The sequence below is a fragment of the Rhodotorula toruloides genome (genome assembly GCF_000320785.1).
Source record: "Rhodotorula toruloides NP11 unplaced genomic scaffold Scaffold10, whole genome shotgun sequence".
NCBI classification, from domain to species: Eukaryota; Fungi; Basidiomycota; class Microbotryomycetes; order Sporidiobolales; family Sporidiobolaceae; genus Rhodotorula; species Rhodotorula toruloides.
Window position 1 is genome coordinate 349019 of NW_015622970.1, and position 26804 is coordinate 375822.

The window sequence follows — 26804 nt, forward strand, 5'->3', positions numbered from 1 at the left end:
TTGCGACCTTGGGAGGCGGGACGGCGTCGACAGCGGTGTGCAACGGGCCGTACAACCACGTCACGTCCGAGTCCTTCAGCCTGTTCGGCGCGAACGAGTGTGAGCTCGGGAGAGCGCTGAAAGAGCCGAGAGAGCACGACGCACCAATTGAGCGTCTCTGGGCTGACCGTCTTCAACTTGCCTCGCTGTTTCGCCCAAGTCCTCCACGAAGCGTTCTCGAGCCTGACGCCGTTCGCAATCTCGGTCTTGTGGCGCGTCATGGCCTTCCAGGAGGTCCATACGTCGTCCTCTGCCCAGTCGTGCGAGAGGTAGTCGACGCAGATGGACGGGAGGCGAGTCGTCACGTCCATGTCGTCGGGCAAGGGTCCGCCGCTGAACGCCGCGGGTGCCATCGCGACGTTGTAAGGATAGGCAGGGACGAGGGACGACGAGTGCGAGGCGCCGCTGCCGGACGAGATGCTGCTCGTCGGAGTGGAAGGCTCCGAAGGCCCGCCGCTCGCGGACGAGCTCGACGACGGCGAGGACGAGAGCGGCACCGAGTTGGACCGTCTGCCATTGCTGCTGGCGTCGGCCGAGGCAGTCGGGGGATGGGTCGGGTGAGGGTGGCCGTCTCGGTCCTGCTGGTGGTCAGGTGAGAGTTCGGGGCTGCCCAGGAGCGGCGGCGTGACGAGCGGCTTCGAGCTCGATGGGAAGCTGGGTGTTGGAGAGCTGAGGACCGCAGCCATGCCCGCACGACCCGCTGGCGCGCGAGGGGAGAGAGAGTGGGATCGATGTGGGCTGGACCGGGTCGAGGAGCGAGATGGAGGGGGCCGAGTCGGGTGAGTGAGCGGGTCGGACGGCTGGGTGGGTGTGCTCGGGTGCTGTGTGGGATTGTGCGAGTGCGTCAGTCGACCCTGCACGCTCTCTACGGTGGCGAGTGTGCGTGATTGCCTCAGCTGGCCCTCTGGGCGACGGAGATGGGCTCACGGCGCGGGATTTGGACGCACCGGGTAATGCGAGTCGAGTGCGAGTCGTGTAGCAGTGTCGTACGCTAGCCAGGCCAAGCACAACAGACAGCCAGCCGAGTCGTGAGCGTGAGTGGGTCGAGGTGACCGACACCCGCCGACGCTCTCCCTCTCGCCATCCTCGCCCAACGTGCCATCTGCGCTCGAACTGGCTTTACTCGAGTGCTACAGCCTCGCCCATGGACGACCACACCCAGCTCTACCCGCTTGAACGACACCCGCCGCTTCCCTCGCTTCCTCGCTTCGTTGCTGGCAGCAGCTGTCCGTCCCCGCCCCGGTCTCCTACGAACGGGACGAATCAAGCGAGACTTGCTGCTGTTCCTTGCTTCAATTGCAACCGCAGTCTCTAGCTCGCCGCGTGCCCCGACTGCCCGGGTTGCTAGCCTCGTCCGTCATGGCTGCATGGGTCGGCCTGCTCTCAGTCGTCGCATGCACGTCCGTTCAGGCGAGGCTGTCGCTCGTGTGCGACGAGTACAGCTCCAAGCGGGCAGTCTGCGCCGTTCGCTGCTCACGCTGGAAACAACGCAGCGTTTCCCTGAGGCCACCCTTGACTATGAAGCTGTTTCTCCTCGACAACCTCGCCTGCTCTCCGCTCGCTTTCACTAAGCTCCGCTTGGTCCTTGTCGGATCGTCGCTCTCATCCAGGCGTCAAGTCGAACGGTACTGCGGAGGCGGAGGAACAGGTCGAAGGACAGGGGAAGAGACTCGCTCCCGTTCACCCTCTCGCACCTTTGCCGGTTCAATCCAGTAAATCGTCCATTGCAATCAACATACACTTGTCAGCCTTCCCATCCAGCCAGAGCGTGTGTCTCTCATCGCGAGTTCTGGTGGCACCGCCTCTCGAGCTTGGTGAAGCTGGCCTCGCACAACTCGCTCTCACGCACTCTCGCACGCTCAGCTGCTGCCTCGACGAGCTCGCACTCTTCGCTAGACTCGCCTGAGCCTGCCACACCCGCCCGCCCGCTTTCGAAGCGTCTCGCAACTTCACCTCCTTCCCTCTCTCCCACTCGACCACTCCGAGCACCGCTCGCCACCCCTGCTAGCTCGCCATGCAGTCCGACGACGTGATCTGGTTCGTCTACACGCTCTTTACGTACTCGGACCCCGCTCACGCAGCTCGCACGCCTCGCAGGGACATCATCAACCACCAACACTGTTCCTTCAAGATCAAGTCCGTCCACCCCCCTTCCCCTCCCAATCACGCCCAAGCTGACGATGATGGGACGACAGGACTGTGACGCAGAACTTCTGCCGGAACGAGTACAACTTGACGGGACTGTGTTCGAGGCAGAGTTGTCCGTTGGCGAATAGTCGGTATGCGACGGTCAGGGAACATGGAGGTGCGTGTCGCTTCGGCTTGTTCAGCCGTATGTGGTGCTCCTGGAGGCTGGTCGAGGCGGCGGCCGGAAGCTATCTGGACATGCTGAAGATACGGGATGAAGAGCTGACTCGTTTCGTTCCGTCGTGTCGCAGGCAAGGTCTACCTGTATATGAAGACAATCGAGCGCGCTCACCTCCCGAGCAAGATGTGGGAGCGCGTCAAGCTGTCGGGCAACTACTCGAAGGCGTTGGAGCAGGTCCGTCGCCTCCTTTACCTTCCTTCGCTCCCGCAGTACTGATGGCGTTGTTGGCGTACAGATCGACAAGCACCTGATTTACTGGCCCGACTACTTGGTTCACAAGTGCAAGCAGCGCTTGACCAAGATCACGCAGTACCTCGTCCGGATGCAGAAGCTCAAGATGAAGGAGGCGTGCGTCCCGTTCCTTTCCCTCCTTCGCCGTTCTTCCCGTTGCTGACGAAACGAGCGTGCGCAGTCCGCAACTCGTCCCGATCAAGAAGAAGACCGAACGCCGCGAATCCATCCGCGAAGCGAAAGCCCTCTCCGCCGCACGCCTCGAAAAGTCCCTCGAGCGGGAACTGATCGCGCGACTCAAGTCTCGCGCGTACGGAGACCAGCCCCTGAACGTGAATGAGGATGTGTGGCAGGCGGTGTTGAATCGCGAGAGGGAGGTGGATGCGCAGAAGGAGTTGGAGGAGTTGGGGATGGAGAGTGATGAGGAGACTGATGAGGAGGAGGAGGAGGGAGAGTACGAGGAGCAGGACGAGGACGAGATGGCTGAGTTTGTGAGCGACTTTGACGAGAGCGACGTCGAGGATATGGAGGAGTACGACGGAGCAGAGGTGCGTCTCGTCTTACTCTCTTTCGCACTCTTTCGTTCTCCCACTCACACGAAGTCCGTCCGCACAGTTCGGCTCCGACTTCGAAGGCTTCGACGACGACGCATCGGACGAGGACGAAGAGGCCTCCGACGACGAGGAGCAAGACGCGTCCGCCCGTCCTGCGAACGGCAAACGGAAAGCCGGCGACGGAGCGCAGGAAGGGAAGGGCAAGAAGGCTGCCCCGGCACCGAAGAAGCCGAGACGAAGTGCGTCCTTTCTCTGTCTCCTCGCTTCGGCGATGCAGCGTGTTGACAGCTGGACGTGCGTCGCAGAGGGCCCCCGCGTCGAGGTCGAGTACGAACAGGAGACCGAGCCGCTTTCGGTCGCGCAGATGGACGCGTGGTAGTCGACTTGTGCGGGACGTCGCGGAGGAGGGATGGAGACCGACGCTCGCGAGCGAGCGGTGTGTACGCTTGGCGTTCTGCATAATCAGCATTGGTTCATTCGCATCCTTCGAGGTCCCCGGACCCTCGTGTGACTCGCTCTAAGGGCTCTTTAAACAGCAGAAGCGGGGCGGACAGTCCTCTGCGACGATCCACGCCGTGCGAACTCCGGTGCTGCTGCTCCTGGCGCTGAGAGAGAGGAGAGGAGGCTTCGTGTTACAACAACAGTCCATCCCACGAAACCTATGTACGCCCTCGACTAGCCTTTCTCACACGAACACCCGTCCCGCCCCGTTGCACATGTCGCACGTCACCTCGTCAAAGATGAACGGACCCATCATCGTCCCGTCCCCTCCGCATCTCCGACACAGCACACCGCCTGCGCACGGCGAGTCGTCAACGAACCGCTCAATCCGTGGAAGCGATTCCGCAGACTCACCAATCCTCGGATCGCCAGGCCTGACAACGATCGTATTTGGATTCAGCTGCATGTGCGGCCTGCTCGTCGTGCCGATCACGTTGGGCGCGACTGGTCGAGTTTGAGGTGTCGAGATGAGGCGGAGCGGGCGCTGGTAGTTGGGAGGGATGGGGGCTGTAGGGTTCTCGAGGGAGATGCGGAGAGCAGTGCTGTAGGGTTTGCCGTACTTCGCCCAGCACTGTTGGCGGGCATGGCGAGGTTAGCGGGCGAGGAACAGGAGGATGAGCGAAAGGCTGCGCACCTTGCGACACGGATGGCTAGGGTCGTCGCCTTGGTATCTGTCAGACGAACAAGGACGATCGTCAACATGACAGAGCGAAGAGATGCCTTACTCGCGCAGAAAGGACGGCTACGCACCCTGAGTACGGCTCGAAAGGCTTGTAGCCTGTATTCCGGCACTTCCAGCAGACGTCCTTGCCCGGCTGTGCTCAAAAGTCGATCAGCGGTGTGCTACCGAACGAAGGAGCGAGAGGACGAACCGGATAGACGAGCAGCTTCCCCTCGTGCAGGAGCGGTTGGCCTGGAATGGGCGCCTCTGTCGGCTGATAGCCTCGCGGTGGTTCAGGCGGTGAAGCAGGTGGCGGATTGTATGGACCGGTCGTTTGCGGATACAGCATGGGCGGAGGATGGGGCGGAGGGGAGAAGGAGCTGGGTCCGGGAGCAGGGCCAGGCGTGGGTCCGCCTGCGTAAGGCCCTTCGCTGAAACCCGTTTGTGCCGGAGTGAGAGTCGAGCCGTTCCAGAAGGGAAAAGAAGGCGGAGGAAGCGTAGGCGGGCTCATGGACGGCGGTCGAGGGGGAAGGGATGTTCCTTGCGAAGTCCTGCGGGGCGGAGGACCTGGCGGAGGCTGAAACGGCCGCGTTGGTCCATACTCGAGCGTCTGCTCGGCATTGGTCGCTGGACTCGCTTCGTACGGAGGCTGTAGCGGGCGGTAGGAGGGGTCAGCGGGGAAGCCGAGAAATGGGAGGGAGAGGTCGTGCGCACGGGTGGTTCGTCTGGAACAGCATCAGCCTCTGGCAGCGGCGTCTGTTGGCCGTGCAAAGGCCGTTCTGACACCGTAGGGCCTGTTGACATCGCACGAGTGAAGCGCAGGAGGAAGAGCAAGTCTTGGTCAGCGCCTCATCACCTCGACTCGCTCGGGCTGGCTGTGTGACTCGCCACTGAGCGTCTACGACTGCTAGAACACCGGCCAGAACCGTCCGACCCACGCCTGTGGACGAGAACCCTTTCATCGCCGCCCTTCTCTCCAGCCAGACCACTTCGACTTTCGTTCCGCCGAGCCACTCTGCGCTAGTCCTGGCACGATGAGTCGAACGGCAAAGGCGCTCTTTGCGGGCTCAGTCCTCTTTTGCGGGGCATCGATCTGGGGAGTACACATGATCCAGGTTCGTGAACGAGAAGTGAGTGCCGGACTGCTTCTCCCTGCGCTTTGCGACAGGCTGACGATGCTTCCATAGACGATGTTTGCCGGCGTCATTCGGGATGAAGAACGACTGGCGGCGAAGCGAGCGCAGAAGGAGCGTCAACTCGAGTTCGAGGACCAGGCGAGGAAGCGGGCGTACCTCGAGCAAGTACAGAGCGTCTCGCAGGCGTCAGTACCACCGCCAGATGTCAAGGGGGAAGTACCGAAGAGTGCGGACGGGCTCGACTTTGGCTGCAAGACGTGCGAGCGATGAGGCGGGAGCAGTGCGCTTCCTCGTCTCTTGACCCGTCCCTGCTGGGTGCTGGTGAGTTTGTCGTAGTGGTATCAGTCGCCCCGCCCTGCTGATTGACACCGCTTGATGAAGGCAGATTCTTTCCACTCTTCCCGCCTCCTCACGCCTCGACTTCTCCTCTGTAACGCTAGATTATGGCCGACGATTCGTACGAGGTCTGCTTGGCTTACACGAAGAACGTCGACTGACCGCTCTCTCGGCAGCCTCGCATATCCGCATTCGACTTGCAATCGCACACTCCCTGTTCACCTCGTTCCCGCGAGACGACATCTCCGCTGCTCGGCCGCAACCCGCTGCAGAGCGCCTCGACTATTCGACAATCGTCTCCACCAGTCGTCTTCCGGAGCGTTCACATGCGCACCGACTGGCTTCTGCGCCTTCCTGTTCTCTGCCGAGGCTCTCTTCGCCGGGATGAAGACGTCCCGCTCGTCCCGCCTGGTTTGCTCGGCAACCGCGTCTGCTCTGCTCCGGCACGCCAACACGGCGGCGCTCAGACACCCGAGAGCTCGACGTTTATATACGCAGCAGAAGATGTGGAAGCCCGGTGGATCGCCTTAAGACTGGGCAGGAAGCGCGGCGGCGCGGACGGCGATGACTGCGCCAAGCCCAGGAGGGAACGGGGAGAGGAGAACTAGCTGATCTCGGGCGATGGCCGATCAAGCAGGCAGGGCGCGCGTATCAATCAGTAACGCGCAGCAGGAGGGAGGGCGAGCTTCGCGGGCGTTCCGCTCTTGTCGCTTCACAGTCACGCCGAGTCATCTGCTCTGCCGCGCGCTGACGGTCCTGCACCCGCATGGAACGACGAGCGAAGGGCAACAGGTTTGCATCGCCAGGTGAGACACCCCCAACATTTTTCCGCGATCGAGGGTCGCTAATCTGATGGCGCACAGACGAGCCCGCTCGCGAGTCTGCCCGAGCACACCCGCGCTCCTCACCCTTCTCCCTCTCACCCCTTCTTCCTTGACCTCCCGCTGCCGCCCGTCCTCGACTCGACAACTCGTCTTGATCGCCATGGCGGCCTTCGACACTCCTTCGCTCGTCTCGCTCGCAGCTGCAGCAGCGGGTGCCGCTAGTCACGGAGGAAAAGCCGGGCAGGATGCCGGCGCAAAAGCCGAGAAGGCGCGACAGAAGCTGCTCAGCGCAAGTGCGTCTCCCCCCTGCTTTCCTTCCTTCCATCGAACGCTACTCCGTCACTCCTGCTGACCTTGCTTGTCGTTGCAGGATACACGAACATCTATGTCTGGATCATGGCGGCGCTCCTCGGCTGCCTCATCCTCCGCAACCTCAGCCTCACCGCCGCAAGGTTCTTCGACTGTCGACGCCGCAGACAAGCTGCCTCATCTGAGAAGGGCCGGCGGAACGGCTTCGACGCCTACAACGACAAGCCTGCAGTCTTGCGTTGGTCGGACAAGGTCGACTCGCTCGCCCTCAAGCCGGTGCGAGGTCTGCCGACGGACTGGACCTACCTTCGCCTTATCCTTGTCACTGCCATCGTCATCGTCAACACCGTCTTCTGCCTCGTACGTCCTGCCTGAGCTCACCGCAGGCGCGCTGCTGACGGTGTCAAGCGCTCTCGCAGGTCGGCTCGACGCAACTTCACTCAGCCCAGAGTGCCGGATCCTCGATCGCTCGAGCTTTCTCCCGCCGCTGCGGCCGCATTGCTACTGCCAACTATCCCATCCTCTTCATGTTCGCGGGCAGGAATAGCGTCATCGTCAAGTTGACAGGTACGTTCTCGAGGTTCTCTCGCTTCCTGACACCTCTTCTGGGAGAGACCCGCTGAAAGATCTCGCCGCGCACCTCTTTCGATACCAGGCTTGTCATACCAGGTGAGTCGCCGCTTTCCACGAGCTCGATCAGGCTCGCTCACTTCTCGCTTTCGCCTGCTCACAGTCCCTTCGCTTCTACCACATTCTCCTCGGCTTCATCGCGTTCGTCGAGTCCTTCGTGCACACCATCGCCTACATTGCGCACGTAAGTGAGCCGCTCTCGAATCCCCTTACATCCTCCGCTGTTTTCGGTGCACGGAGACTGAGGAGTGTCGCCGTCTGAATTTCGACTCTGACTCGATCGCTTGCTCTGCAGTACTCGATCTGGCAAGGCAAAGACAAGCTAGCGCAGGAGGCGACGTGAGTGGACCAGCGAGTGTCGCGCAGATCAGCACAGAGCTGACCTTCTTCGTGCGCAGTGAGACGTACTTCAAGTGGGGCATCGTCGCCGTCGTCTTCATGTTGACCAACTGCCTCTTCGGTCTGAAGTGGCTGCGACGCAGGTGAGGGCGATGCTCGCGTCTTTCACCGCCGCTCATATTGACCCTCTTCTCCTCCTCCTCCAGGTCTTACGAGATTTTCCTCCTCCTCCACGTCGTTGGCGCTGCGCTTATCCTTGCCGGCTCATGGTACCACCGCCCTATCATGCAAGATTGGGTCTATGCCGCAGTCGCCATCTGGATCGCCGAGCGAGTCTTCCGTTGCATCCACCACGTCGGTTCGGTTGTCGGCGCCCGCTTCTTCCTGCGCTCACCTCTCGTCAAAGCGCGAGCGGAAGTACGGGACGGCGCTATCACGCTCAGCGTGCCCGCCGACGGCCAGACTTGGACGGCCGGCCAGCATGTCTACCTCTCGTTCTGGTGCGTCGGAAGCACGCCTCATCCGACTTCCAATTGCAATTGGATTGAAAGCTGACGCCACGCCTGCCGCAGGGGCCTTGACCTCCTCCACCGTCCGTGGCTTTTCGGCTGGTCGCAAAGTCACCCGTTCTCGATCTCCAACGTCCCGTCCAACGGTACAACCGCAACTCGCGAGATGCGCTTCGTCCTCCGCGTACACGGCGGTCTGACTCGCGAGCTCGCGAGGCACATCGCGCGGCGTAGCGAAGCCACAGACGGACAGGCCGTCGACTGCTGGGTTTCGGTGGAGGGCCCTCACGGTGGGTCCGCCCCTGTGCGCTCAGAAAGAGAGGGCTGCCCATAAGTCTTCTTCCTTCAGGCTCGGCTCCAGCGGCCGCAGAATTCGACACGCTTCTCCTCGTTGCCGGCGGATCAGGTCGGTCCTTCCGCCTTCAATCTTCCCATTTGTCCGCGCACTCACGCTGCTGCGTCTCTCTAGGCATCACGCACCCTCTCAGCATCGCTGCTGATGTCTGTCGTCGAGCTGCCGCCGGACAAGCAGTCGTGACGAGCAAGATCAAGCTCGTCTGGGCTCTGCATCGGCTCGGTGCGCACCAAACTCTTGCTAGAACGTGTATTTCAAGCTGACCAATTGCCACAACAGAGCAAGCCGCTTGGGTCCAGAAGACGCTTGAGGAGACGCGAAGCTGGGCTGAGAAGGCCAACCTCGACTTGTCCGTCTCGCTCTACGTGACTCGTACAGCTTCAGCCGACACCTCCGGCACATCGAGCCCCTCCTCCAGCGCGAGCATCGACGACGAGAAGAAGGAGGATCATGGCGAGGAAGTCAATGTTGGCGGCAAATGTCGCAAGCACTCCGGCCGGCCAGACGTGAACGACGAGGTCGCCAGGGCTGTCTCTGACTCGTCTGGCAGGACGCTCATCATAGGTGCGTCTGCCGACTCAAGCCCTTTGAACGTGAGCTGAGCTGACGCGAGATGGCAGCTTGCGGACCCGAACCCCTCGCAAACGAGGTCGCCAAGGCAGCCACGCCGTACCTCTCTTCCGGCGTCAAGGTCGACATCGCGCGGTTCGAGTGCTAGGCCAAGTGGGCGGATGAGTCGAATCGCAATCCCGCTCGATGTTAGGGCAGAAGGTCCGATAGAGGATACGAGAACGGAGGGTCCGCTTCGTAAGAGAGCGGGATCGCCTTCATGTAGCCAGTAGCCTGGAAGTGAAGCACGAACAGTACGAGTAATCGAAGAAGTAGATCCGTATTCCGCAAAGCAGAGTGTGCCGCTCGTACGTCGAAGAAAAGGACGGAGAAAGGGTGCAAGAGCGGTAGCAATCGTCGCCAGCAAGGCGCAGTACGTCTGGCCCGTCTCCAGCACTCTCGAAGAACACTCTGGCGTGCGATTCGTGCGCTTCTCGAGATCCAGCGCGAGGGTCATTGGCAGAACCCTCGACAACAGGGACCGCTTGCGCTCCGTCCGCTCACTTCCGCTGGCTGTGCTCGCTAGACTCGCTCGCTGTCTGATCTTACAGCTTGGAATCCACTGCGTACACCGACTCAACCCGCCGTTCACCCTCACTCGACCCTTTGCCGCCCCCACCTCGTCGTCGCTGTCGCAGCTCTCGACGCGGTTCAAGCCTAGGCAGAGCGTGACAGTGCGTACGAGACTGGCCACCGAGAGTGTACATCGTCGCTGACCCGGCCTGACTTGCAGGACCCTTCTCCTCTCTCGCCCGCCTCATCAGTCGCGCAACATGGAGGGCTTTCGGCGGGAAAGCTCCGGCTTTGGTGACCTGATGAGCACGAGCAGCTCGATGTACGGTGTCGGCTCAACCTACTCGGCCTTTGGCGATGCTGGAGAAGATGACCTCGCCGCCAACCCCTTCGCCGACCTCGCCTCGTCCTCCTCCCTTCTGCCGCCTGTTCAGCCAGCATCGCCGCAATCTCCGTTCCACTCTCCTCGGCAAGAGCGGCAAGCGCTCGTGTCGCCAACCATCGAGGCGCCGCAGTATGTCGAGCCGGAACAAACGCCTTTCTCGCCTCATGCGCCTTACTCGCCGCCTGCACAAACGAAGGAGCTGTCACCACCCGTCTCTCCGGCAGCTTACGAGCCACCTCCGCCTGCGACACCAGCTGCGCCACACGAGCGGACGTTCCTACGGGAGGCGGCACCTGAACCCGAGACGCCAGCACCTCCTCCTCCTCCCGCTCTGCAACCCGGAGATCCCGCCGGCTTCTCCTACAACCCCTACGCCGATTCTTCCTTCCCATCTCGTCTCGCTCCATCCTCTCCACCCACGCCAACTTCCCCGACTCTCCTTCAATCGCCCTCGCGACAGAAGCCCGATTTGTCCGCCTTGCTCGGAGACGAGAAGCCGGCCAGTTCGAGCTTCCGTAAGGCTGAGCGGCACGATGGAGGAGCATTGAGCGGCAAGGGAGGCCTTCCGACGAGTTCGGTTGGGAGGAAGCCGGTCGCAAAGCCGCTGGCAGCGTTGCTAGGGCTGGAGGTCGAGGATGACAAGTCTGCGTCTGGCGTGCCACCTGCGGAGAAGGAGACGACTGCTCCGGCATCGTCGCAACCTGCGCCCGTCACAGCCGTGAAGCCCTCCGCTCTCGAAACGCCTTTACCGCCTTCGCCCGCACCTTCCCCTGCGCCCGCCGCTCCCGCTTCTCCCGCCAAACCTCCTAAACTCGCCCGCGCCGCTTCCGAAGCCCCTTCAACAAGCTCTGCAGACTCTACCGGCGTCAGCGTCCCGTACGAATCGATGGTCAGCCCGCTCGAGACGGGCGACACGCCTCGCGAGGATGGCGAGCGGCGGAACGCAGCTTGGCCTGCCAACAAGCCTGTCGAAGGCATCGATGAGCAGCTCGCCGGGCTCAAGATTGACCAGTCAGCGACGGAGAAGCCTGCCTCATCGGCAGCAGCGCCAACGACCTCAGAACCTCCAGCATCGGCACCCTCCGTTTCCGCCTACTCACAGTACATCTTCAGCGAGGAGACTTCGACATCCGCCTCTCCCGAACCGTCCGACCTGAGCCGACGACCCTCGTACATCGACTCTGGCTCGCGAGGCTTCCGCGCTTTCAACGGCTCGAGCGACGACGGCGGGTTCGGTGCTGGCGACGATGCGGACAGTGTCCGAGGGACGTATAGCCGCAGCGTTGAGGTTGGAGATGCGGAGGATGCGGAGACTGAGACGACCGGCGCGAGTACGCCTGGAACGGAGCGGACTGTCGGCGCCGGCGAGAGCGTGCGAAGCGTGCGGGAGGTGCGTGCCTGCCACTCTTACATTGTCTTCTTTCCTGACGCTTCCTCGCCCGCAGGACTCGGCACCACTGCCTCCGCTACCAACGCAGACTCCGTCCGTGCAAGGCTCGCCTCGAAGCACGCAACTCGGCGGCTCGCTCGGGCCGACGTTCATCATCACCGTCGGCGACCCGCAGAAAGTCGGCTACAACCCAGCGACGCAGCACACCGTCTACACCGTCCGAACGAGGGTGAGTTGCGGCGTCTACCCTTAGAAACGTCTAGCTCACCGCGCTACTTGAGCAGACCACGTCGCCCGCCTATCGCAAAAACGACTTCTCCGTCCTGCGTCGCTACAGTCATTTTGTCTGGCTCTACGAGGCGCTCACGCAGAACAACCCGGGCGTCATCGTCCCAGGCATGCCGGAGAAGCACGCGATCGGTGCGCCCCCTCTCAGCCGTCCTCGACTCGCTCAACCTCACCGTCTGGCTTGTGCAGGTCGCTTCGGCTCCGAGTTTGTCGAGAACCGCCGCCTCGGCCTGCAGAACGCCCTGAACAAGATCGTCTCGCACCCGATGCTCGTTGGCGACCCCGACTTGCGCCTCTTCCTCGAGAGCGACTCGTTCGACATCGACGTGAGTACTCGCTCGCTCTATCAAAGGGGAAGCGGTACTGACGAGGGGAACGCTTGCAGATCAAGCAGCGCAAAATCGATACGAGCGCCGACAACAAGGGTCTACTGGCGAGCTTGAGCAGCAGCATCTCGGGCCCGAAGTTCATCGAGTTCGACGATGTCAGTCGGACAAGCATCTCGCCGACGCTGTACTAACACCTCACTCCGCAGTACTTCGACCTGAAGCGCCAGCAGCTCGAAGCGTTCGAGACGCAGCTCCGATCACTCATCACCGCCCTCGCCGCCGCCGCTAAAGCCCGCTCGACGCTCCAAGCGTCCGTCGCGGAGCTCCAGTCGGCCTTCCTTGCGCTCGCGCAATGCGACTTGTCGTCCTCGCTGCGCAAGCTTTTCGACGAGGCTGCCGCCGTGCAGAAGAAGGTGTTTGATCTGGCCGAGGCGCAGAGCGTGCACGATGAGCAGATTGGAGGGTTGATTAGCGTCGCGGAGAGCTATGCTCGGCTGTGCACCAGCGCGAGGGTGCGTCCTCCGTTCGCTCGACTAGGCCAGCTCCGCTGACAGGTCTCGCGAGCAGGGCGTCTTCGGTGCTCGCATCAAGGCGTACAACACGTGGCAAGCTGCCGAGGCCAACCTGCGCAAGATCCAGTCGGCGCACGAGAAGGCCAAGCGGACAGGCCGGACGCACTCGGAGCTGCTCAACCTCTCTGTCGCCGAGATCTCCGACGTGAGTTCGCTCTCACCTGCGTCGAGCGGGGCGGAGGGGAGTCGTCGCGCTCACGCCCCGCTCGATGCGATCAAACCCCCGAGCAGGACGGAGGCTTACGACTCGTCTTTGGGAACCAGGCTGAGCGCAAGATGCTCGACGCTCGACACGACTTTGACGACGTCTCGAAGCTCACCAAGGCCGAGATGGCGCGGTTCGAGAAGGAAAAGGTGGACGATTTCAAGAAGGCGCTCGAGGACTTTGCGGATACAATGGCTGCGCGCCAGCGCGAGGTGCGCCCGCTCCCTCCAGCGACTTACCTGACTGCTACTGACGTGTTGGCCGTTCACGCAGGTCGTCCAGGTGTGGCAGCACTACCACGACCTCCTCGCCGCCGCCGTCGAGTCGAGCAAGGCAGCCGCTTCGGCGTCGGCGTCAGCGTCCTCCGAGACCGCGCCAACAGCTGCCTAGGGCTCTCTTCGCCGTCGCAGACCCCTTGTACGTGAGTCGCGTCGCCCTACGAAACCCGCAATCCCACACAGGGGTTCCTCTCGCTCGAGCGAGCGAGGCGAAGAGTCCCGCACCGGTGTCCACTCTCGCGCCATCTGCGCTGTTTTTCTCGCGGAGGGCTGCCCGTGTAAGTCCAGTGCTGTGGCCGTGGCTGTGCAGCAATCATGGCGGCTCAGCGGCCTTGACTCGGGCGAGACGGGAGGCGTGGAAAGCTGGGGCTAAAATAGAGCGCGCTGCTTTCGTGTGCCTTGATCGAGTGACGAAAAATAGACTGGCGGAGCTTTTCCGAGTGCTTGTGGAACGTGCGATGGACTGCGTTGCGAGCAGGTTGAGGAGGCGAGAGGAGGAGGAGGAGGAAGACAAGAGGAGGAGGAGGACGCCTCCTTGATCGGGCGAGTGCTCGCTTGCTTCGCCGCCGTGTGGTCGGACGTTAACCGGAAGCAGCCCTTGCTGGCGGCTCAGGCGCTCGTGAGACTTGCCAGGAAAGTGTAAAAGTCCCGCTGGAACACCTCGTCCCGCTGCACTGGCTCCTGTTCCGCTCTTTGTTGCTGCTTGCTACCGCCGTGCTGCTCGTGCTGCTGGGTTGACGACACCGCGCTCTGATGGCCAAGCGGGCGCAGCGAGGCGACGACGACGACTACCACCCAAGCCGCACTCGCCAGCGGACGAGCGAACCTGACTCGCGCAAGGCGGGCAGAGGAGCAGTCGCTTGCCTGTGCGGACACTCTCCAGCGTCGCTGTGAGGCCACATCGCTGATCTCGGGTCTCGACAGGCAATGCCGCGCGCGGAAGAGTGTGTGTTCGCTGAGCGGGCCAGCGTGAGTGTCGCTCCCCGTTCCTGCTATGTCGTCGTGCTGACTCTTGCTTCGTTCTGAACAGCTGCGAAGGATGTCAGAAGCGGGTGCGTACACTCGCAGCTCACGGCAACGAGCGCTCGCTGACCTCGTCTCGCTCGCTCACGAAGGGCGAGGCGGAATCCTGCTCCTTCCAGGCGCTCATCTGGATGTGAGTCGCGCACTTCCCCAGCACCTTTGGACGATCTCTGACACGCCCATCTACAGCGAGAACCTCGACGACCTCCCTTCGCGCCAGCTGAAGCGCAAAGTCGACCGCCTCGAAGCGCTCTTGCGCGGGCTCGCCGGTCTCCCGCCTCCTCCAGAACCCGCCAAACTCACGCCTCCGACAACATGCTCACTCCCCGTCCCCGACTCGCCCCCGCTCGCCGTCCCTCAGCGCCCCTCGTCCGCTCCCGGTAGCGTCGAGACGGTCGTGCCGCCCTCGCCGACGATGGACGAGCGCGCTCGGAGCGAGGCCTGCAAAGCCCTCATCCGCGCCTTCCTCTCGGACGAACACGTCCTCGACGAGCCAGTCCTCGGCATCGACCCCTCTGCGCTCTCTGCTCAACTTCGAGCAGTGGGGACATGCCACCTCACCGCTTTCCCCGCTCACCGCGTCCCAAATCCCGCATCTCTGCACGATACCCTCTCAGCAGACGATTACCGCCAGACAGTCGAAGCTGTCCTGCCGACCCGCGCACAGGCGGAAGTCGCGCTCGAAGCGTACCTCGCGAGCGGTAACAGCGTCCTCCGCCTCCTCAACCCTCAGACGTTTCTGCAACAGTGCGAGGCGTACTGGACGACGGGCCGAGTTCCAGAACCGAATTGGCTGGCGACGTACCTTATTGCTTGCGCGTCGGGGTTGTTTGGACTTGACCGCTTGGGCGAGGCGAGTCAAGAGGCGTTGCCGACGGGTGCGCCACAGGAGTTGCTTGCGAGGACGTGGGCGGATGCGGGACGGAGGGTGTTGAGCGCGAACAGTGAGTCTCGCGCCTCGTCTCCAGCTTGCGAGGGACTGCTGACCTCGCCTCGCTCGCAGAGTTCCTCGTCAAGCCGACTGTTGAAGGCATCCGAGCGTTCGCCCTCCTGCTTCCCTGGTGGTCCGCTGAAGGCTGTCGATACTTCGAAGAAGCCCTCACTGTCAGCGCCAGCGTCGTCGCCTCAGCCCACGAACTCAACCTGCACCGCGACCCAGACGAAGTGGCCTCGAGCCTCTCTCCCGCCGAGAAGAACACCCGCAGGCGGATCTTCTGGACGCTCTACGTCTTCGAGTCCATGGCCCGACCCGTGCTGGGCAAGACCTATCAGCCTTTCGACGAGGACGCCATCACGGCTCGATACCCCGACGAAACTGTCGAAGGCGAGACGGCCATCGTCGGATCCTCACCGAACATCATCTTCACCGCCGCGGCGCTCAACGCCCGAGTCTCGAGACTCATGGTTCGGAGACAAGCAGTCTCGCGCAACGATGTTCTCCACGCTCTGGACGAGCTCGACACGTTCATCGGTCGCTACGAGGACCGTCCGCTTGCGACTGCTATGTCGAGGTACTCGTATAACCGTCTGTATCGCTTCGCGGTGAGGCTGGGCTTGACGATTCCGGGACAAGATGTCGCCGCCGCAACGCATTTTCGTGCGTCTTGCCGTCTCCTCTCGCTGTCTGTATGCGAGCTGATCGACCGCTCGTATTGTAGGAGATCTCCTGCTCAGTGTCGAGTCGATGAGGCAGTCGCCCGTCCGAGGGAACCCGCTCGTCTTCCTGCGCATTGTTTCGGCTGCTATCGACGCCGCAGCCGACTTGCACGGTGCGTGCCGCTCCTCCTCTCGCACATAGTCACGAGACTGATGCATCGAGTCGCTCGCAGCCACAGCGACCTTCCCCCGCTCTCTTCCACCCCAACTCGCCTCCTTCGTCGACAGCCTCCGCTCACCCTTCTACGACCCGATCCTCGCCCGCATGGCCGCCCGCGCAGTAGTCATCCTCGATCACGTCCTCGACAAGCACGCGCAGGAGGAGTCGACGACTCAGCAGGGTTGGTCGGACTCGGCTTCGAACTGGAGTTTGGCGTCGTCCAAGATTACGACGCCGTCGACTGCTGGCACCCATTCGGATTGTACTGCTGTGCGCCACACCCTCTTCAGTGCGGCTCGAGGGCGCTGCTGACGACTCTCGCCTGCAGTTCTTCCCCAACGACTACTCTCAGCCTTTCCCGCAACTGTACCAGCAGCCGACGTTCTCGGCACCTCCTCCGCCCTCGCTCTTCACCTACTCGCCGACTTCGATGCCACCTCCACCGCAACAGCCCAATCCTCAATCGCAACAGCCCAATCCTCAACCGCACTTTGCCGTCCCGCAAGTCCCGCAAGCCGTCCGCCCATCTCGCCCCGCCCTCTCCGTGTACACTACCGTCGCGCCGCCCGCCCAGGCTGCGAAACTGCCTACGCCTATTCACTCGCCGTGGATCAACACGGCTACGACGCCCACGCGCTACGCTCAGGCGTACCAATGGTCGGACCGCTTCATGTGAACCCTACGCACTCCTACCTCCACCGATTGTCCCGCCGTGTCTCTACCATACCCTGTCTCCACTGGTCTCTTTGTCACGACTACCCGCCGTTTTACTTGCGGTCCTTCGTTGTTGTCCATACCCTCCGCGATAGACACTGCCCCTGCTCCTCTTCCCTCCCGAACAGACACTCATCCCGCTTTTTGCGCTTTCCTCTGTACATCTCCACATCGAACAGACACTGCACTGCCAATGCATCGCACAGAATACCTTCATCGCCGTACGGCGTCGCTTTTACTTCGTCTTCGCGTCGCAACTCGCCCTCTTCGCGTCCACCGTTGACCGCCGCTCGCTTCGTGAGACTGCTGGGATGCTCGAACCGTCTGATCCGACCTATGGCTTCCCCTTCACGCCGTACAAGCAGCAGCAACAGCTGATGGACCACCTCTACCGCGCGATGGCTTCCGGCGAGGTCACGGTCATCGAGTCGCCCACAGGGACGGTGCGTTCGCCCTACACAGCTAGCAAAAGACGCAACTAACCCAGATCGACTCGCGCAGGGCAAGTCACTGTCGCTCATCTCGTCCTCGCTCTCCTTCCTCCGCGACGCAAAGGCTCACGAGCGACACAACCTCGTCGCGTCGATCCGGGCTGCCGTGGCGGACAACGAGTCTTTCAAGGACGAGCCGGAGTGGGTCATTGAGCACGAGATCAAGACCAAGTTGGCGGAGCTGGATAGGCAGGAGAAGGAGCTGGAGGAGAGGTTGGAGGGGATTCGGCAGAAGGAGAGGGTGGAGAGGGCGAAGGCGGCTGCGGAGAATGCTCGGACCATGGCGAGGAAGAGACAGGTGCGGCAGACCCGAACGGTGTCGACTTCAGGCGGCTGATCTTGCGTTTCTCGCAGAAAATGACGGACGACGAACGACAAGAACAGGCAGACGAGCAGTTTGCCCCTGCTCCTTACTACGAGGACGACGAGGCAGGCGCGAAGGAAGTCGTTGCCTACGTCGACGATGCGGAGGACAACCTTTCGCCAGCCGTTCGCGCACTCATGGCTTCGTCCGTCTGTCCGTCGCTTCCGTGGCGCTTACTCGTGCTGACGACACGTTGCGCAGGATATCGGGCAAAAGTAAATCGCGCAGCGAGCAAGAGGAGGAGCCCGACGTCCGCAAAGTGTGTTCTGCTGCTGGCGAAAGCCTGTCTCGATGTTCACCCTCCACCTTCTGCAGATCTACTTCGCATCCCGCACACACTCGCAGCTCTCGCAGTTTGTCGCCGAGCTACGGAAGACGCCCTTCGCGGGCGAGACGAGCGCGAAGCCGCCAGGTCTACCCACACCTCCCTCCTCTTCACCCGAAGCCGAATCACCCTCCCGACCGATACGCCTTATCCCCCTCGGCTCTCGCCAGAACCTCTGCATCAACGACGACGTGCGTAAGAAGAGCGGCGGGAGCAACGAGGCGATGGGCGACCTGTGCGTTGAGTTGCAGAAGAGCGGCAAGGAGCGCTGCCCGTACTTGCCGCCGCTCGACGAGCCCTCCAAACTTAACGACTTTCGCGACAAGGCTCTCGTACATTCGTCGAGCCTGAGCGTAGGGCGACATTGACACTCCGCGTCCGCAGGCCTCGGTTCACGATATCGAAGACATCGAAGATCTCGGTCGCAATACACACACCTGCCCGTACTACGGCTCGCGCAAGGCCGTACGGACTGCGGAGGTCGTTACGCTGCCGTACAACATGCTCATGCAAAAGACGGCGCGCGAGGCGCTCGGCATCTCGCTGAAAGAGTGAGGTTAGCGGCCTTGCCTCGCCTCGACGCGGGCTGACCTCGTTATTTGCAGCCACATCGTCATCATCGACGAAGCGCACAACCTCATCGACTCGATTCTCTCCCTTCACAGCGTCAGCATCTCTACCCGCCAGCTCCTCGCCATCCGCCAAGCTCTCCTTACCTACATCCAGAAGTTCCGCTCCCGCTTCACGGGCTTAAACGCCTCGTACCTCAAGCGGCTCGCCCTCCTCCTCAAGGGCTTGACGGAGTTTGCGGAGCAGTGGGCCAAGGGCGCGAAGAAGGAGGAAATGGTCCAGGTCTCCAGGCTGTTTGAGGCGGGAGGTGCGGGTGCTCTCGACCAGATCAACATGCGCAAGCTCGACGAGTACCTCACCAAGTCGAAGATCGCTCGCAAGGTGTGTCGAAAGAGCTGCTTTCGCTCACTGCCGCTGACTTCCCCTTCCCCTGCAGATTGGCGGTTACTCCGACAGTCTCGCCGAACAGAAGACGGCGCAAGGTGCGCGACCTTGCTGCTACGGCTGGACTTGCGCACTGACAGCTCGTCTGCAGGTCGACAAGCGGTTCGAGCGGACGCAACTCGCGCGCTTCACCAGATACAGCAGTTCATCCTCTCGCTCGCTCATGCCGACCGCGACGGACGTGTCCTCCTTACGAAGGAGACAAAGCGTGGCGCAGACTCGACGTCGGACAAGGTCGAGGTCGTCATGAAGTACCTGCTTCTTGCGCCGTCGGAATCGTTCCGGGACGTAGCAGAAGAAGCCAGTTCGGTCATCCTCGCTGGCGGAACGATGGCTCCGGTATGTTGTGCGTGCTTCCGTGTCGAGCCATACTGTTAAACTCGTGCACGACAGATGAGCGACTTCCGCGAGCAGCTCTTCCCTTACTTGCCGAAGGAGCGGTTCTCCACTTTCTCCTGCGGGCATGTCGTCCCCGCCGACCACGTCTCGACGTACGCCGTCAGCAAGGGTCCGACAGGCGTCACGTTCAGCTTTACCTACGAACGGCGAGGCGACGAGAAGCTGGCGAGTCCGCCGCTGTGTCTCGCGGTCGCAGCATGCTGACGGTCGTCGAACAGCTCGATGAACTCGGCCAAGCTATCGTCAACATCGCAGCGATTGTGCCCAAGGGGATGGTCGTCTTCGTGCCGTCTTACGATTTCCTCAACCAGGCGCAAACTCGCTGGCAGAAATCGGGGATGATCAAGCGCCTCGCCGCGAAGAAGGAGGTGCGCTTGTCTCGCGCCGGCGTTTCTACCTTCCAGCACTGACCCACGTATCGCAGCCTTTCTGGGAGCCGAAAGCGAGCGCAGACGTCGACGCCGTCTTGCGAGAGTATGCAGTTGGAAACGCGGGCTCAGGCAAGGTGCGTCTCGATACAGTCTTTTGAAACGCAATGAGCTAATTGTTGAGAGGCGACGGCGACAGGGCAGCATTTTGTTTGCGGTCGTCGGCGCCAAGCTGTCAGAGGGCATCAACTTCGCGGACGATATGGCTCGATGTGCGTCGCTTCCCTTCATTCGCCCGTGGCTGTACGCTGACAGCTTCTGCACGCAGGCGTCGTCGTCTGCGGTATGGCTTGCTGCTCCCTGAGGTGCCGCTCTACAAAGGCTGACCCTGACCTTCTCGCAGGCATTCCTTACCCTAACTCGCAGTCCGCCGAGCTGAAAGAACGCATGCACTACCTCAAGACGTCGGCGCCGCCAGGACGTCCATCTGGCTCGCCCGATCCCGGTCAAGTCCTCTGTGCGCTACCAGGCCCTTCTTCGCTTAGCTCATGCCGCTGATCGTTGTCCCTCTCGTCTCACAGACCAGAATCTTGCTTTCCGGGTCGTCAACCAGTCGATCGGTGAGTTACGCCATACGCTACCGCGGTAAAGCTGACCTAACTCTCCTTTCGGCCTTCGCAGGTCGAGCCATCCGCAACGCCCGCGACTGGGCGTCCATCGTCCTCCTCGACGAGCGATATACGCAGCCGTCGAAGAAGGCGCAGCTCCCAGCTTGGCTCGACAGCGGCGTGCAAAGTCCACCAACTTTCGGCGCGCTCGTCCAGGACCTCGCGAGGTTCAACCGAAAGATGCGGGCAGCAGTCTCGTAGAGTACTCTCTCGCGTGCTTCGTTCGTGTTGGACGAGGTTGAAACCAGTTCAATTCGACGAGTCAGGAATATGCTTCTATGCGAAATGCCCGCGATATGTACAAGGGATGCCATGGCAAGAGGGGTATGCAATAACTTTTAAGGGTAGGCGCCAGCGGCGAGGGGCGACTCGACTGCGCCGAGCCTCTCGTCGAGCATCGAGAGGTGGTCGGGGTTGAGCCGTGCGTCGGGACCCTCAGTGTGGTCAGGGCGGAAGATGGCGTTGAGGAACTGGCCGACACCGCCCTCGTTGTTCGAGCCGGTTTGGTACGTCGCGACAGCCTTGGGCTTGGGCATGCCGTTCGCCATAGCGACCGAGTAGCCAGACGCGCCGAACATGCCGACACTGCGAGGAAAAGTGGTCAGCCCTGCGGCCGGCGGAATGACGCAGATTCGGCGAGACTCACTCGTTCTCGCCGTCACCGAAAGAGATAACGTTCTTGGGGTCGATGTTGAACTTGGCGCAGAAGAAGGCAAGCGCGGCCGACTTGTCGACACCCTCGGCGACAATCTCGATGATGTAGGGGAGGGCGCGGGTGATCTTGAAGGGGACCTTGTGGAACGTCTTCTCGATCAAGTCGATCATGTCGGGGACGACAGACTCGTCCATGGGAAGGAAGATCTGCGAGGGGGCAGCAAGTCAGCGATCCATCCGGAAATGAGTGAGAAGTCGACATTAACGCACCTTACTGATCTTCTCCTTGCCCTTGAGCACGCGCTGCATGAAGTCGGTCTCGCGCTCGTCGCGGACGGCCGGGTCGAAGCCGCGAGCGACCTGCTCCCAGTCCTTCGAGCCGTTCTCCTCCTTGGTGACCATGGCGTTCCACTCCTCGACATAAAGGAACGTCGACTTGTTTTGCTTGCGCATCAATCGTGCGACGTCGCGGACAAAGTGCGGGTCGAGCGACATGGACTGCTCAATCTTGCGGTCCTTGTCGTAGATGATCGCGCCGTGCATGCACGCCGCGGGCATGTCCTCGATACCGAGCTCCTTGACGAGGTCGCCGCACGACGTCAACTGCTTGCCCGTGACGGGGATGAAAGGCACGTCGGGGCGGGTCTGGCGGATGTAGCGGATGGCGTCGCGAGTAGTCGGGTGAAGCTCATGCGCGTCGGTGAAGAGGGTTCCGTCGACTGTGCATGCGATATTGCCGTCAGCTTGCAGTTTCGCTTGCAGAAAAATCGAAAGAAGCGTACCATCCGAGAGAATCATCTTGATGTCGTCAGGCTTGGGCAAACGCTTGCCGTCGCTGTCCCTGAGGATAGGCGAGCCGCCGGGCGTGGTTGCGGGCGACTCGTGAGGGGTGGCGACGGGGGTGTCCCAAGGCGAGCTGATGCCCTGCGGGCGGTGAAGGCTCGAGAAGGACGAGGCGGCGGAGCGGAATCCGGACATGGCTGAAGGCGAGCGGGTAGAGTGACGGAGTGTTGCGATAGATGTGGATAGGATAGTTGACTGAGAGTCGAGCACAGAAGAACCTGTCTGTCTGTCGTTGGGGAGCAAGAGTGACGACGACGGTGGCCGAAGAGCAAGCGCGCGAGATGGGATCAACTCGGTCAGCGGCTGCGTCCCGAGAAGAATGATCTGCCCAGGGAGGCAGGCAAGGGGAAGGGCAGCGTACCTGATGCGTCGGGTTGGATGAGGAGGATGAAGGAGGAGGAAGAGCGTGAGCGGGTTCGTGCAGATGGCCGAGACGAACGCAAACGAGGGTGCGCACCGTTTCCTCGCGCGCGAAGTCCTCCGCACTCAAGAAGCGTTGCCCCGGTTCTTTCGACGACCGTTCGGCGACCAGATGACGTCGCTCGTCGTCCTCTCCCGCGCCTGAGCTCGTCCTCCGCTGCTCACGTCCTCGACAGTCGTCGTCTCCTCTGGGCGCCTTCGAAGGCAGTCTTCGTGCTCTGCGTGCGCTCAATGGTCAGCTCGGAGGACAGAGCGAAAAGAGAACGCACCGTCAGACGTGTCTCATCGCAAAGCCGCCCATGCTTCCAAGCGGACTCCAAGTCCGCTTGGAGTGATTCGGGGGTCCAACACGAGAGCGTTCTGAGCCATGAAAAGCGACAGAGCCATCCAAATCGGGCTCAGAATGAGGCAAGCATCCCGCCGAGCCGCCAGCAGGAGCGTCGTGGACGAGCCAGCGACGTCCGTCTTCTGCACGGGCACACACACGGCTGTCGGCGCCTTCTTCGTCGAGGAGCTAATGCTTTGACAGTCGAGCTAGCGCTACAGGCGGTGTTACCGCGCGATGCTGTCGGCTACGGAACGAGCGAGGGTCAGTCGTTCCCGCACGCAAGGCTGGACGTCTTCAGGGTATGCTGCGCGGCAAGGAGGCGCGGAACGCAAGGGAAGACTTAAGCGCACCTGTCCCTCCCACTTCAGCTACCCGCACAGCTCCTCCTCGCTTCCCTGCTCGCCCAATTCGGCCTCCTCGCCAACCTCGACGCGGTCATCTGCGTGCCGGTTGCTCGCTGGGCACGGGTCGGCGGCTGCGGCGGCGAGTGTGTTGCGAAGACGCTGCGCGAGACCCGACGGACTCGACGCCGCCGCAGACGACGAGTGCGCAGGCGGAGTCGTTCTGGCCGTGGGAGTGGGCGAGACGTCAATCGCTTGAGTCGGACGGCGAGCGACAGGCTGGAGCAAGTCCGGCGATATGAAGAGCTGAGGCGAGACGGGCGTGAAGGGGATGGACCGCTCGATACGAGGTCGCAACGGAGTGACCGGGGTAGGCAGAAGGCAATTGGCCGGTTGGGCAGACGTCGAGGCAAGAGAGGTCGGCGAAAGTGGAGTATGGATGCCGAATGAAGTCGTAGACGGTGGCGGACCGGGTTGTCGGGGCACAGGTGAGGAAGGGCGGGTCGGCGCCTCGAATTCGACACCGAAGGGCTCGTCCTCCTCCTCTTTCTCTTCCTCGACACCTTCATCTCCCCCGTGCAAAGCTCGCGAGCTTGCCCAGGCGAGGGACGGCGCAGTCACCGGCGCATCCCAGTCAGCCAGCTCGTCTTCCTCCGCGAACTTCGCGCCGACCTCGACTTCCTCGAACTCGTCGTCAGCCTCTTCCTCCTCGACCTCACCGGCTCCTCCGGCACCTTCTTCGACGCCAGTGCGGACGGCCGAGACGGGCAGCGAGGGCAGCATCACCGGAGCCAAGCGGCTCGCATCGGACAGCGAGCGGCGCCTTCGTTCGCTGAGCTCGATGACGGTGCGGTGCCGGTCGCTCGGCGCAGCTGATGAGGCTACACCTGCCGAGACTGAGCGTCGAGGTGCAGGCGGGACCGGAGGGCGAAGGATGGGCGAAGGGGAAGCGAGGACGTTCTCGCTCGCCGCCTCGCGCTTGATTGATCTGACCTTACGCGGTTTCTTCGCTGTCGGCGGCGTCGACCCTTCGATCGCTGCACGCAGGCGAAGGGCGTTCTGTGTCGGGGAGAAGGCCCCTCCCCGTCCCGCCTCGTCGTGCCGCTCCCTCTTGCGCTTCTTCTTCCTCGTCGATCCATCTTGCTGCTCCGGCGGATCTGCGCGCACCATCGTCGACAATGCCTGGACCCGCTTGTAGTTCTCGAGGTTAAATTTCTGCCGCTTCCTCGGCTTGGGCGTTGCAGACTGCGACTTCGGCAACTTGACCTTCTTGAGCATCGAGCTGCGGTCTTGCTCGCTCGGTGCGATGCTGTTGAGTGCGGTATGCAGGGCGGACGAGAGGCGGCGGTCGGCGGTCTGGTGGCGAAGCGGCTGGGCACGGAGCGGGATCGTCTTGTTGCTGTTCATGGGCGGAGGAGGGGAAGTCGCGGACGGTCGAGGCGAGCGCAGGCCCGACACCGCATGCGCATCAGAGTCGGCGGGTTTGCCCTCTACGGCGAGGTCTGTCAGCTTGGACGCAAACAGACGGAAGCGAGGTACGCACTCCGCTCTTCCGCCCTCGCCTCCTCCCACACGCCCGCCTCCTTGCTGACGAATTGCTGAAGCTCGTAGATCTTCTTCTGCAGCTGCGAGCAATGTGAAGTGTCAGTTTGCCGGCTTTCTGAAGCGGCATGACGGCACTCACCCCAGCGATCTCGTTCAGCAGCTCGACGACGCTCCTCCTCTGCACCTCCATCTCTGGTCCCCTGTCTCCCGTCGCGACAAGCAATTCCTTCGGCAGCTTGGGCGGCAAGAACTGCTCGCCGACGAGGTCTTCCGGGCGGAAGAACTCGGGACGGTACTGGTCTGCCGAAGTCGAGGAGGCGAAGAAGTCGGGCTCGCTCGCTGCGTCTTCTTCGTCGGTCGCGTCTGAGTCGGGAGAAGTCGAGAAGGAGCGGAAGTGCGGGCGAGGTAGGACGGGGATGTCGTCGACGAGAGGGGGCGAAGTCGGCGGCGAGGGATAGCTGCCGGCGAACCGACGCGACGAAGCTGATGCGCCGCCGAAACCGAACGATAGTCCGCCAGCACTGTCCTCGAGGTCGCTCCCCTCCCCATCAGCCGGCTTCGAGACGTCCCACGACGCGACTGGCTTGATCCACAACGGTTTCCCCGTCACCTCGTCCCACTCCAAGTCGTCCATCGCGCGGTGCCGGTCAAGCGCCGACTCACACCAGCTCCTAAGCGCAAAGTCGTCCCTCATCGAGCGAAGCGGGTTCGTCGCGAGCCGCTCCTGCTTCGCTTCTTCCTCCGCCTGCTCTCGCGCGACTCCCGCCTCGCCGTACAGGAAAACTGCGTCGTCCTCGACGAAAATGTCGTCCATCTTCTCGTCCTTGTCGTCGTCGTGCGCCGCATCGAAGGCGTCGCCGTCGTCGTCGAGCAACTCGAGGATGAGGTCCGCGACTTGGGCGCCCTCTTTGACGGCTTCGCGGCGGCACCAGACGATGGCAGCGTCGGCAGTCCAGAGCGTATACGTCGGAGGCATCGTCTGCTGGAGGTGGGGGATGATGATGTGTGCGAAGAGGTCGAGGAGGAAAGTGCGGATGGTCGAGAGGAGGTGGATGGTCGAGAGGTGGTCATGCGGTGGACGACCTGCGCTCGCCTCACCACTCGCTGACGCCTTCGTGCGTGTCGGACGACGCCTCGAGTGGAACTTGCCGTGCGAGTCGCGCGAAGGACTGTCGACGCCGTCGGATCCAGGTTGAGAAGGTCCGTCCGACGACGGCCTCTTCTTCGCGACTCCCTCGTCCGCATCCAGCTCGTCCTCGTCAATCAAGCCCTCCATCGCGTACTCGTACAACGTCTGCGCGTCCGCCCACTCGAACGGGACTTGCTGGGCCGGTTTCGCCGACAGTTGCATGAGGAGGAGGTAGTCGGACTCGCTGGAGATGTCGGGCGCGAGCGGGTCGTGAGCAGAGGAAGTGCCGAGGTCTTCGTAGGCGGAGCGCAGCTCGTGCGACAGGTCGCGGAGGCGGGCGAGGACGTTCCGAGGTGACCAGCGAGACTTGGGTTGCGGCTGGGTCGGCGCAGGTGGAGTCGCCGTCACGCCGTCGGCGACCTCGCTGTCAATCACGAGCTCGTTCGACAAGGTTCTCCCGCCGTCAAGAGCCCATCGCTCCTCCGCGCCATCGACAAACTTGACGACAATTTCCTCCTCCTCGAGGTTCCACTCGACCTCGGTCACCGCGACCTGCCACCACAACGCCCTGTCCGCCGCTAAGTAACTCGGCAGTTGCAACCCGACCTCGTTCAGCGCCTTCTTCGCCTTGACCCAGGCGGGCGGGGTGCGCAGCGAGCGCGGCGGTGGGAGGGTTGGCGGGTCGAGGACGTGAGATTGGAGGAGTGGTGGCACGGGGTACGCGCTCGGAGGGACAAGGGTGAGCCGCATGCGCGTCCTGCGTGGCTGTTTGGCGCGGTCGGGTCAAGTCGAGCGGACGGTCGAGTTGGTCGAGCAGGCGATGGCGCGGTACAGCGGGTCAGCTACGGTCTCGTGACGGGCGTGCGGCGGGCGAGGTCACTACTTGGTGCGCACCTGTCTCTGTCCGGGCCGTCCACACGCGTCCGTGACCTGCGAGGGCGAGTCTGGGCGACAGGAGGTGCGGGTTGATGAGCGAGGCGGTGAGGCGGCGTCAACGGCGT

General features: G+C 62.4%; 10 protein-coding genes across 10 annotated transcripts in view; 6 read left to right on the top strand and 4 right to left on the bottom strand.

Moving 5' to 3' along the window:
• Positions 1-279, bottom strand: part of RHTO_00761 (uncharacterized protein) — a gene marked incomplete at both ends in the record, with an annotated part of 3217 nt that extends 2938 nt beyond the window's left edge. Inside the window, 2 exons of the mRNA XM_016414445.1 lie at positions 1-80; positions 145-279. The exon at positions 1-80 is cut by the window's left edge and continues 2938 nt beyond it. Coding sequence (XP_016273601.1) covers positions 1-80; positions 145-279 — 215 coding nt within the window. The remainder of the gene's footprint in view (positions 81-144) is intronic.
• Positions 280-2053: 1774 nt separating this feature from the next.
• On the top strand, positions 2054-3571 carry RHTO_00762 (protein of Mak16 protein family; the record flags this gene model as incomplete). The annotated part of the gene is made up of 8 exons (XM_016414446.1): positions 2054-2076; positions 2137-2175; positions 2235-2344; positions 2478-2581; positions 2643-2755; positions 2820-3186; positions 3254-3431; positions 3498-3571. 8 exons carry the CDS (start codon positions 2054-2056, stop codon positions 3569-3571), a joined length of 1008 nt encoding a protein of 335 aa, XP_016273602.1.
• A 306-nt stretch (positions 3572-3877) lies between these two features.
• Positions 3878-5158, bottom strand: RHTO_00763 (uncharacterized protein; the record flags this gene model as incomplete). The annotated part of the gene is made up of 6 exons (XM_016414447.1): positions 3878-3987; positions 4048-4264; positions 4328-4364; positions 4444-4508; positions 4566-5003; positions 5069-5158. The coding sequence occupies 6 exons, from the start codon at positions 5156-5158 to the stop codon at positions 3878-3880; spliced, it is 957 nt and encodes a 318-aa protein (XP_016273603.1).
• A 230-nt stretch (positions 5159-5388) lies between these two features.
• Positions 5389-5760, top strand: RHTO_00764 (cytochrome c oxidase assembly protein; the record flags this gene model as incomplete). Its single annotated transcript, XM_016414448.1, has 2 exons — positions 5389-5484; positions 5542-5760. 2 exons carry the CDS (start codon positions 5389-5391, stop codon positions 5758-5760), a joined length of 315 nt encoding a protein of 104 aa, XP_016273604.1.
• Positions 5761-6810: 1050 nt separating this feature from the next.
• RHTO_00765 (ferric-chelate reductase) lies at positions 6811-9510 on the top strand (the record flags this gene model as incomplete). Its single annotated transcript, XM_016414449.1, has 13 exons — positions 6811-6943; positions 7021-7319; positions 7379-7526; positions 7615-7628; positions 7693-7773; positions 7885-7928; positions 7988-8071; positions 8135-8428; positions 8501-8727; positions 8787-8843; positions 8907-9014; positions 9072-9356; positions 9413-9510. 13 exons carry the CDS (start codon positions 6811-6813, stop codon positions 9508-9510), a joined length of 1872 nt encoding a protein of 623 aa, XP_016273605.1.
• A 664-nt stretch (positions 9511-10174) lies between these two features.
• On the top strand, positions 10175-13473 carry RHTO_00766 (vacuolar protein sorting-associated protein VPS5; the record flags this gene model as incomplete). Its single annotated transcript, XM_016414450.1, has 9 exons — positions 10175-11689; positions 11745-11918; positions 11974-12109; positions 12167-12303; positions 12363-12461; positions 12513-12818; positions 12874-13023; positions 13110-13295; positions 13357-13473. 9 exons carry the CDS (start codon positions 10175-10177, stop codon positions 13471-13473), a joined length of 2820 nt encoding a protein of 939 aa, XP_016273606.1.
• A 641-nt stretch (positions 13474-14114) lies between these two features.
• On the top strand, positions 14115-16876 carry RHTO_00767 (fungal specific transcription factor; the record flags this gene model as incomplete). Its single annotated transcript, XM_016414451.1, has 9 exons — positions 14115-14227; positions 14286-14330; positions 14392-14413; positions 14477-14517; positions 14574-15328; positions 15388-15981; positions 16043-16153; positions 16214-16470; positions 16529-16876. The coding sequence occupies 9 exons, from the start codon at positions 14115-14117 to the stop codon at positions 16874-16876; spliced, it is 2286 nt and encodes a 761-aa protein (XP_016273607.1).
• A 349-nt stretch (positions 16877-17225) lies between these two features.
• On the top strand, positions 17226-20744 carry RHTO_00768 (CHL1 helicase; the record flags this gene model as incomplete). The annotated part of the gene is made up of 17 exons (XM_016414452.1): positions 17226-17357; positions 17416-17703; positions 17760-17935; positions 17971-18028; positions 18085-18426; positions 18479-18645; positions 18700-19045; positions 19101-19146; positions 19200-19447; positions 19502-19672; positions 19726-19875; positions 19932-20012; positions 20075-20147; positions 20204-20218; positions 20279-20392; positions 20457-20495; positions 20557-20744. 17 exons carry the CDS (start codon positions 17226-17228, stop codon positions 20742-20744), a joined length of 2634 nt encoding a protein of 877 aa, XP_016273608.1.
• A 137-nt stretch (positions 20745-20881) lies between these two features.
• Positions 20882-22175, bottom strand: RHTO_00769 (HAD-superfamily hydrolase, subfamily IIB; the record flags this gene model as incomplete). Its single annotated transcript, XM_016414453.1, has 4 exons — positions 20882-21128; positions 21190-21404; positions 21468-21916; positions 21980-22175. The coding sequence occupies 4 exons, from the start codon at positions 22173-22175 to the stop codon at positions 20882-20884; spliced, it is 1107 nt and encodes a 368-aa protein (XP_016273609.1).
• A 981-nt stretch (positions 22176-23156) lies between these two features.
• RHTO_00770 (uncharacterized protein) lies at positions 23157-26553 on the bottom strand (the record flags this gene model as incomplete). Its single annotated transcript, XM_016414454.1, has 3 exons — positions 23157-24619; positions 24673-24754; positions 24814-26553. 3 exons carry the CDS (start codon positions 26551-26553, stop codon positions 23157-23159), a joined length of 3285 nt encoding a protein of 1094 aa, XP_016273610.1.
• Positions 26554-26804: the final 251 nt, after the last annotated feature.